The 10,795-nt window shown below is 41.8% G+C and overlaps 1 protein-coding gene across 2 annotated transcripts in view; it reads left to right on the top strand.

The window, feature by feature from the left end:
• Nucleotides 1-3,140: 3,140 nt before the first annotated feature.
• SCUBE2 (signal peptide, CUB domain and EGF like domain containing 2) overlaps nucleotides 3,141-10,795 on the top strand; it is a 60,457-nt gene continuing 52,802 nt past the window's right edge. The window contains exons 1-2 of one of the 2 annotated variants that reach the window (XM_016147369.2): nucleotides 3,141-3,304; nucleotides 4,614-4,736. In XM_016147369.2, coding sequence (XP_016002855.2) covers nucleotides 3,184-3,304; nucleotides 4,614-4,736 — 244 coding nt within the window. In that variant the 5' untranslated portion in view covers nucleotides 3,141-3,183. The remainder of the gene's footprint in view (nucleotides 3,305-4,613; nucleotides 4,737-10,795) is intronic. The other variant, XM_036221863.1, reaches the window with a different exon arrangement.

Genomic DNA, 10,795 nt, shown 5'->3' with positions numbered 1-10,795 from the left:
TTCTTTTGTCGTTGCTGTTACAAATATGGCCTTTTCTTCCATCATATCATTTATATTGAGAAAAATTTATTTCTGTATATTAATTTTATTCTCTACTAATTCACTGTATTTTTTTAGTAGTAGTGAAAAACTACTAGAGTTGATTTTCTTGAGTTTTCTTGATATACAATTATATCACCCAAAATATTTCCTTTGTTTCAGTTTTTATACCTCTAATTTATTTTTGTCTAGTTGATTTGACTAATATATCCCGTACTGTATTAAATAACATTGAAGTGATCATCTTTGTTTTGTTTCAGAGTTTAATGGGAATTCCTCTAATATTTCTCCATTAAGTTTGATGTTGGCTTTTGGATTGAGATAGATTTTTTCATGTTAAAGAAGTATTTATCCCTATCATATTGAGTGTTTTTTAAAATCAAGAATATTTGTTTAAAATGCCTTTCAGCATTTGTGGAGGCGATCGTATGTTTTTCCTCCTCAAATTTATTTATTATAATTAATTATGTAAGTAGATTCATAATATTGAATCACCCTTGCATTCTGAAATGTGTTACACTTAATTATGATCCTGAATCGAATCACTTATTTTTTAGGATTTTAAATTGATGGTCATAAGCGATATTAATCTATAGTTGGCTTTTTGTGTGTATTTTCTGTGTATCAAGTTTTGGTATTAATGGTATACTTGCTTCATAGAAAGGAGGGGCGTATCAAAGGTTTTTAAACAGAATTGTCATATTTTTATTTTGGAGGAATTGTTGAGGATGAATGCTCATTATGTTTCTTTTCTGGGAGGGTGTTTCACAGCCTCTCAGCCTGAGGGGAGGGGAGAAAGAAAGGAAGGGAGATTCAGCCTCAGTCCAGGGGCAGTTCTTGGGGACCTCAGCTGGACAATAAGAGGGCAGACAGCAGCTAGCCCAGGGCCCACCAAGTCCCTCTTGACACTGGAACACTGAAAACATTGACATTTGAACAGATTTCTGCTGGAGCCTTTCCCCCATGGAAATTCCCAGTTGTAAACCATATTGACTTTAATCTGAAGTGTCAGAAAGGTTGCCCTGGAGTCTAGGAGCCAACCAGCTGAAAGCACATTTGTATGAAGATTGGGGCAAACGAAATAGGATTCAGAAACATTTTTAAAGATCTATGCCAGTGGTGAACTTTTTTGGGAAATGTGACAAAAATGGACCCTCTTAAGCAAAACAAACAAACAAACAAACAAACAAAACACTGGATCTTATCATTATTAATTTGTATTCTTACTGAAATATAAACTTGAGGAAATGGTGAAGGGAAAGAACAGCACATGTCTTATTTCTTTACTAGGCACAAGGGGCTGGGGAAGGCTCCCGTAGAGCTTAATGGGCAGCTTTATGTATTTATATGCTTTGACTGGAGCTAAAGAGGTCTGTGCCACACAATAGGCAGTTTCTAGTTGGATTTTAAAAGAAAATAACTTTGATCATTTCAAAAGCAATGAAGCCTGATGCAGCAAAGAGAAAAGAAGACGGTAATTTATGGCTACCATTAAGGACACAAAGACAAAGGCGGAGGGAACGTTTCACTAAGTGAAGATTTACAAATGTGCAAAAACCACCCTTATGACTAGAAATAGCTGAGTGTCTCTCTCCCTACTAAACAAAAGGGGGTGGGAGGAAGGGGTGAAAGACAGAAAAAGGGATGCAACCTGCCTGCCTTCACCAGGGATGAAAAGGTCAAAAGAAAAGGCACCACAGAAAAGTTTTCTCAGATGCTCTATCAGGCAATAGCACGAGCAACCAAAGCCCAAAGAAGCAGGCTCAGCCTGGGTGCCAAGGGCATAGGAGGGGCATGGAGGGAGGAGTTCAGGGAGTGGGGTGGACTCCAGGAATATATGCTTGTTTATGAGGTAGGTGGGGATTTTTTGTTATGTTTATTTTTTTTTCTGATTATCAAAGGAATGAATAGATAGGTATAGATGCAGACAAAGATGTAAATATATAGATACATAAACACATGCATGTATATATTCACAGGAGAAAATTTAATAAATACAGAGAAGCTCAAAGAACATTAAAATCCTTGAGTCTGGTGTTTTGTTGCATCTAGGAATTGTTGGTGCATTCCTTCCTGGAGTGATGCTGAGTGTAGTGGGCTCAGTCATCTGTGCCTCGGGTGGTGTGGGAAGGCCCTGTGCGTGTGTGTTCCCTTGTAAGGATGTCTTGCTTAGAGGGCCAGCTGACAGGCACTGCCTGTGTTTGCAGCTGGCCAGACCCGATGTTTCTGAGTTCGGGTGGTCATAGATACCACCTTTGCTAAACCCAGGCAAAGTTGGGGCTGTCTCTTGTCCCTGATGTGTCTTGTCTCTTGACTTCTAGCCCACTTGCCTATCACCTTTTAGGCGGCCCTGAACATACATTTAACTGGTTTTCAGTGAAGTGAATATTTGCTGCTGGAATTCTGGGCCCAGCAGTGTGCCAGAGAGAAGGACATCCTCAGAGTGCCCTATGGTGGGACAAGTGGGCCACTGCCGTTAGAGGGCTGTGGGGTGGGCGATCAGAGAGCCTGGGTTGGGCGAGTGGAGAAGGATACAGAGGGTGCGCTGAGGTGAGTGGAGAAGCTGGGGTCACCCTCTTTACTGAATTCCCCTGAGGTTAAAATGTATGCGGCGTCACCCCCACTCCAACCACACTCCTCCCCAGTGGACAGGGGGAAAGTCTGTAGGTGGATTTTGGGGTTCGGGGACTATAGGGTTCAGAGCCACACAGGACACTTTCTGGTTGCCCCATGTCTGAATAGTTGAGGCTGGAACTCAAAAGAGGGATTGGGTCAAGTTGTAGGACACTGTAAACAGGCGGAGCACGAGGCTCCCGGAGGGCTGCAGCCGGGGCTGCGCAGGGGACACAGGGTTGCCCCCGCTAGGCTAGGCTGACAGCCACCCTCGGGCCACTGCGGCCGCGCCCCCTGCACCCGGGAGCCGGGAAGAGGAAAGGAGGGGGCCGGGAGGGGCGGCACTGCCCCTGCGCCGCCCAGCCCCGGCCGGGGAGGACCGTGTGAAAATGAGGCCGGGGCTCGGGGGCCGGGCGGGGCCGGGCCAGGGGTGTCAGAGCGCAGCGGGCAGGGCGCCCGCACACACCTCCTGGAGCCTCCGTCACGCTCGCCCGCGCGCCGCCGCCTCTGTCCGCAGCTGCCGCGCCTTTCATGGGGGTCTCGGGCCGCGGCCCACCCGGGGCGGCCCGGGCGCCGCTGCCGCTGCTGCTGCCGCTGCTGCTGACGGCAGCCGTCCTGCCCAGCCGGGGCCGCGCCCCCGGGCCTCTGGAAGGTGAGTGTCCTGCTGCAGGGTCGCACCTGGCAGGGTGCAGGCGCGGCCGGTACCAGTAAGGGGGTCCTGGGTCCCCAAGCAGGGTCCATCCAAGTGGGGTGGGCTGGGCCGCGGGATCTCCACGTGGCCCCCGATCCCCCGGGGGCCCTCACCCGACGGCCAGGCCACGGCTGGGGCTAGAGGCTCAGGGCTGGAGTACTGAGGACAGGCCTCGGACCCGGGGCTGATGACAGTTTCTGCCTTGGTCCCGGAGAGAACCTGCTGGTCAGACTCTGCCGGCTGAGTGGGGAGGAGGGCTTGAAGTCTCGGGGTCCAGCTCTTCCTTGTGTAGATGGGGAAACTGAGGGCCTCCGCCTGCCGGGGTACATCGTCAGGCCGTGGCAGCTTTAACCCTGCTTTCTTTGGGCACTGAGAAGTTCTGCAGCCTTTAGGGTAGGCTCCCGAGATTTGTTCTATCTGTGAAGCAGCCTCTGTTGAGGGTCTGGGTATACCCGTGAGCGGCTAGCCAGCCACTAGCCCAGGTTTAGGCAACCAGAGATAAGAACTCTGGACGTTCTGTGTTAATTGGACTTGCAATATCTTCAAAACTTTTGTTTTTAATTAACATCCTGGAGTGGTGTCAATCCAGGAAACACTTCTGCCAAGGTCGGTTTCCAGGTTTAGAGGGTGGGCAGTGGAGAAGGGGTGTGGGTACCATCCGCTCTGCACCACCTGAGAGCTCTGGATGGGGTGCTCACAGCCCAGGGCAAGTTTCCCCCTTACCGCAAACCCTGAAAGCTGACAGACATTGATTGTTTTTTAGAGCTTTTTTTTTTTTTTTTTTTTTTTTTTTGCCAACTTGACTTTTCCTTCAGCAAGCATTTACTATTGCCTTCTCCTGTGCCAGACACTGAACTTGGCATCAGGGACACAGACACAGTCTGTGATCAAGATACCATCTAGAGGGGGAAGCAGGCAGGAAAACAGACACCCCTGTGTGATAGGTGCTATGAAAGGAGATATATGTGGGAGCACATCACAGGGGACACCTTACTTACACTTGGGGTCATGGCAGGCTTCCTGGAGGAGGCGGATCTGACCTGAGTCTTGAAAGCACATAGAAATGGTGGCGGGGTATTTCAGTCTGAGGGATCAGGCTGTACCTGAAAACAGGGGCCTGGAAATGGTATGGTTCATCCCAGAGCCTCCCAAGCTGTTTAGCTAGAGAGTGAAGTGGGGTGGGCTGGTAGGAAATGATGCTGGAGAGAAACCAAGGTCAGATCACGCAGCGTGGGGGTATCACACCAGGAGTTGCTGTGCTCTTTTGCAGATGTGGATGAATGTGCCCAAGGGCTAGATGACTGCCACACCAATGCCCTGTGTCAGAACACACTCACCTCCTACAAGTGCTCTTGCAAGCCTGGCTACCAAGGGGAGGGTAGGCAGTGTGAGGGTAAGTGACTTGGGCCCCAGTGGTGGGTGGGCCAGCCAGGGAAGCTCCCCATTTCCCCAGCTCTTGTAGTGGCCACTCGTGTTGGTAGAAGTGCTGCCCCTTCTCCCATGTCATGTCCCCGACTCTCTGAAACACATTTTAGATCCTTAAAGAGTCCTTCCCAGAACTGATCCTATAGTTTTATCTGGCTCTGAAATGTCCCTTCTGTCTAGCTTCTAAAAAGGAAAAGAGGTGCTTTAGTATCTTTGGGTTCCACCCAGTTTGAGGGCAGAAAGTCAACAGCTGTGTTGATCAGGCGAGCTGTGCCTGCCAGAGCAGGGCAGATCCTGAGCCTCCCTGGGGCAGTTCGCAACCTCGCTCTGGAGTCTGAGTGCCAGTCCTGCCCTACCCTGCAGGCTCTGGAGGTTCCACCTTGTCCATGGCTCTGGGCACTTTGGCATTGTGACCTGCCAAGCATGAGAGACACACCAAGGATCTGCCTCACTTGGAGCTGCAAGTTCACCCTGGAAAGATGTGTACAGAGGGATACATGAAGCCCTTAGAGCTGCACATCTGGAAGCCTGAAGTCTGGACTTCGCCATTCTGAGTTCTGGGCTCAATGTCATGAACTCAGAACCGGCTGGAGACTGGAGGCTGTTCCTGGGTATGGAAATCATGGCATGTTGGAGCTGGCAGGGCTTTTCAGGGAGCTCTGAGCCAATCCCATCCTTCATTTTACGGATGGGAACACTGAGGCCCAGAGGAACTGGGTAAGGGACTTGTGGCCACGATCACTCAATTAGCCTTCAGGTGAAAGAGTCATTTCTCTACTCTGGCTCTGTCCCTGGCCCCACATCTCTTCTATTCACTCAGTTTCCTGGTGTCCCTTTTTGGTTGAGTGAGAAATTCTAATAGTTACAGCCTCCTTTTCACTGAGGAGCAAAACTCCTGCCTCTCCCATCAGAGGAAGCGTGTTCCTGGTCAGGTTCACAGCAAGTGGGTTTAGAGGTCCATCCATAAAGCCCTCCTGTTTCTCCAAGTTCATATTTTCCCCGGGACAGACAGCCATCTCTCTATCTGCCTTACATCATGAGAGGCCAAAAGGGTACCTCTCCCTGAAGCATCTCTGCTGATTCCTCCATACCATACATACCCTCACCATCTTAAATATTTTTGCTATACTGGAATTCAGACATGTTGGTACCCCGTTTGAGGGAAAAAATGTCCACTTTTTCACTGTGTCCTCTGATAACTGTATATGGGGACAGGTACCATGCCATGGTTTCTTTTGGATAAAATACATATTTAATAAATGGCGTTGAATGACAGGTAGCAAAAGTTTCCTTATTCTTTGCTGTTGGGTTTTGCATATCACAAATGAAATTGAATCGCTAACAGTTTATAGCTGAAAAGTCTCCTATTTCGTTGTTGCTTTTATATATTTAAATTGCTTTAAATATATATGATTAGTGTTATTAAAAGTGGTTTAAAAAATAATATACGATTTGTGTCATACAAAGTCAAACAATATAAAAGTATTATAGGAAACTAAAGACCCTTGTATTCCTTTATCCACTGGTAATCACTGTTAACAGGGAGCATATATTCTTTGCATTTTAAACTAAAACCCTAGGAGGATTTTCTCTTTTGAGTACTTGCAGTTTTTTTAAACCTGAGTTAGGATGCCCCTGTTTGGTTTGGATTTCTTGGTACAGGAGTCCAGAAGTAGAAACTTTCTTGCAAGAAGGAAAATGAGAGAAAATGAAGATTGCAAGGATTCAATCCTTTGTGTGTAATTCTTGGGTTATTAGTTTTTAAGCCTCTTGGGTCCAACCCATGGTATCATTTGTGCTGTGATTATCACCAGCTTCACTGCTCCTGTTTACGTTCAAGGATGGGAACTGAGTTTGTCCCGAGTAACCAGAATTTTATCCTCCACAAAGTTTTTTTGTGCCAAAATTTTGGAAATATGAAAGTATGGGCTCTGAATAAGTATTTATTAAAGTAGTTTTAGATAAGTGACATTGTATTCTAAATGATCTTTGCTTATATCCCAGGCTTTGGGGATGGGATGTTTCAGTGGTCACCATTTATTATATGTTCTTTACTTCTAGGTTTAGGGAACTGAAGCAAGTTTAACAAGGATAAATCTAAACCTGGCCTTTGTATGAGGAGCTGTACTTTTTTTTTTTTTTTTTTACTTTATTTGACATAATTTTAGACTTAAGAAGTTTTCCAAAAACTTCTTAATTTACATGTATCCTTCACTTATCTTACCTTACCTGAATGTTAACAACTTAATTATAACCATAATATAGCATCAAAACCAGGAAATTAACATTGTCATAATACTATAAACTATAGACATGATTCAAATTTCACCAGTTTTTTTACTGTTCTGTTTTCTTCCCAAGATCTAACTCAGAATTCCACCTTACATTTATCTGTTGTCTCCTCCAAACTGTGACAGTTCCTCAGTCTTTCCTGGTCTTTCATAACGTTGACACTTTTGATGAGTACTGTTCAGTTCTTTTATTTGCCTTATGTTTTCTCATAAGAATTGATATGGTAGGAATTGAAAAGATCAGAGAATTTTCTGCGTTTTCTCATGATAAGATTGAGGTTATGCATTTATAGTAATATAGGAATAAAACTTTTCACAAGGTTGCTGCAGAAGTGCTGTTGTGCATCATCACATCAGGGAGCACACAATGTCAGCATGTCCCATTACAAGTGACCTTAGCTTTGATCACGTGGTTAAGATGGCGTATTCTGTTTTTCTACTGCAAAGTTAATATTTTTTCCCCTTTGCAATAGATACATATCTTGGGGCAGATACGTTCAGCCTATGCTAACATCTTGTTTCTTCTCTAATCTTTGCCCACTGATTTTAGCATACCACTGTGGATCTTGCCTGCAACAATTATTACTGTGTGTGTCTGTTAGTAATTTTGTATTTTCCTTGTTCCTTATACATCTATTAATTGTGATCTCTTGTAAGCAAGATCCCTTCTTCCCCTTTTATTCAGGCGTTGATTTATACGTTTATGTATTTATGCTAGTATGGACTCATGGGTATTTAATTATATGTATAATTTATTTGGGGTTCAAATTATTTCAGTTTTAGCCATTGTTTCCAGTGTCTTTTCTACATTCCCTTGTTCTTCTTCTTCTTCCTTTTTCTTTTTTAGAAATTCCTAATTTTCTGGTCTCACAAAATGGTCCAGACTCATCTTGTATTTTCCCCAGGAGCCCTGTTTCATTTTATTAGAAGATTGTGTGTAGATACCAAAATCTGAATGCTTGGTGTTTTCATTTTTACTGGGGTGTCATTATTCTTAGGTCCTCTCAGTGGACAGAGCTAGGAAATACATGTATGTATGTTAATCCACACATATGCACATATCTATACTTATTCTTTATATCTATCTCTTTGTATATATATTAAAAAGTTACACCGATACTTTGAATTCCAAAACAATACCACAAGATTCATTTTAACCTCCCTCTTTGCTTATTCATAACTTTTTTCTCCAACAGTGAGAAAGTTGGCTCTCATTATATGCAACATATTTACTTGTTTGTTCAATCCTAGTATACAAATAAAGAATTTACAGAATTACTAATCTATAATTCTGCGAGTAAAACATATTTACTAATTAGGGTACAGCATTTGTATATAGCTGTTTCTGTTCTTAGCCTTACGACATTCAGTTAAGACACTGTTTTTCAAAGTTACTTAGGCTGGTACTTTTTATCCCCTTCAGTGTGGTTATGTTATTCATTTATAATAGAGTTATAGTCATTTGTTTTCCTTTTTTTTTTTTTTTTTTTTGTAATTTGTCAGGGTGACATTGGTTAATATAAACATATAGGTGTCAACTTTCGTTTTTCTTTGTATTCCATTTTTTATCCCTCCCCTTACTCTCACCCCTGCTTCTTGGTTGACTGTATGTATATACGTATGTACTGTAGGTATATATTCATGTATATATGTAAAACATCACTATGATTCTGAGGGTCAAAGCTATACAAAACCTCAAAGAAGAGTTACTCTCTCCTCCTATTCCTATTACCCTTTCTCGTTCCTCCTTTCCACCCCTTTTCCCACACACTGTGGGTCACCATCTCTGTAGTTTCTGGTTTATCCTTCCTATATTTCTCTTGCACAAATAAGCAGCTAAATGTATATTTTACATTTAACTATTTTAATAAGTTATAATTTACATACCATAAAATTCACCAATTCTAAGTAAGTTTATAAATCAGTGATTCTGGGTAAATTAGTTGAGTCGTGCAGCCATTACACAATATAGTTTTTAGACATTTTCCTCTTCTTAGTATGATCCCTTGTGCTCATTTACAGTTAGTTAATCCTTGTTCCCAGCCCCAGGTTGAGGCAACCACTAATCTATTTCCTGTCTCTATAGATTTACCTTTTCTGGGAATTTCGTAAATGAAATCATGCAATTTGTTTGGCTTCTTTCAAATAATACAATGTTTTCGAGGTTCATCCATGTCGTAGCCTTTATTGGCACTTCATTCCTTTTTGTTGTTGACTAGTATTCCAGTATATAGGTAGACCATATTTTGTTTATACATTCACCAGTTGATAGACATTTGGGTTCCTTCTTTAGGTCTATTACAAATAATGTTGCTATGAATATTCACCTGTGAGTCTTTGCATTTCTTCTGGATGTATATCTAGGAGTAGAATTTCTGAGTCATATGGTAAATTTATGTTTAATCTTTGAAGGAACTGCCAAACTCTTTTCCAAAGTGACTGCCATCCGTTACCATCAGCAATGTCTGAGGGCTCCCATTTCTCCACATCCCCACCAACATTGATCATCTCTCTCTTTTTTATTATAACTAGTCTAGTGAATGTGAAATGGTATCTCATTGTGGTTTTAACTTGAATTCTCCTGATAATTAATGATGTTGAGCATTTTTTCTTGTGCTTATTAGTCATTCATATCTTTTTTTGGTAAAATGTCTATTCAAATCTTTTGCCTATTCTAAAATTGAGTTGTTTGTTTTCTTATCATTTAATTGTGAGAATTCTTTGTCAGTCCTTTATAAGGTATGTGATTTGAAAATATTTTCTATTAATCTGTGGCTTATCTTCACTTTCTTAATGGTGTCTTTTGAAGTGCAAAAGTTTTTAATTTTAATAAATTTTAATTTATACATTTTAAAATTTTTGGATTGTGCATTTGGTGTTATACCTAAGACATCTTTACATAACCTATGTTTTTAAAGATTTCCTCATGAAAGCTTTATATTTTTTCTTAAAAAGCTTTATAGTTTTTGCTCTTACATTTAGGTCTCTGATACATTTTAAGTTGATTTTTGTGTTCAGTGTGAAGTAAGGGCCTAAATTAATCTCTTTGCATGTGTATTGCCAATTGTCTCAGCACCATTTGTTGAAAAGACTATCATTTCTCTTAATAAATTGCCTTGGCACATTTGTCTAAAATTAAGTGATCTTAAATATAAGGGTTTGTTTCTGGACCTTCAATTCTGTTCCGTTTGTCTTTATGCCCATACCATACACTGTCTTGATAACTGTGGCTTTATAGAAAGTCCTCCAAATCTGTTTCCTTTTACAAGATGTTTTAGTCTTCTGCAAATAAAAAGTATGCTGTAATTTCACATGTGTGTTTTTCATATGCCCTTATTTTTTCCATGAAGATAACATTGCAGATAGTCTTTTGCAGTTTTCTTTTTTTTTTTTTTACTTAATACTATATCTTAGAAATCACTCCAGATCAGTTCATAAAGATCTTTCTAACTGGTTTTTTTTTTTTTTAATAGCTGCATAGTACTTCATTGAGTAAATGTACCATAATTCTTAACTACCCTACTATGTATGGGCATTTAGGTTGTTTACAGTTATTATTTTTGTTGTTGTTTATGGTATTTTGTAATTACAAATGCTGCAATGAATAACTCTGTGCATATTTATTTTCCTTTTGTTGATGTATCTTCGGAGTAAATTCCTAGAAGTGGGATAGCTGGTTAAAGTAAATGCATATTTCTCCATACTGAAGAAATAACACCTCTCTGGTTTATTTCTG

Source organism: Rousettus aegyptiacus, unplaced genomic scaffold, assembly GCF_014176215.1.
Source record: "Rousettus aegyptiacus isolate mRouAeg1 unplaced genomic scaffold, mRouAeg1.p scaffold_m13_p_5, whole genome shotgun sequence".
Lineage (NCBI taxonomy): Eukaryota > Metazoa > Chordata > Mammalia > Chiroptera > Pteropodidae > Rousettus > Rousettus aegyptiacus.
Note: the sequence above shows the minus strand (reverse complement) of the source record. Positions and strands in the feature narration are given on the sequence as shown.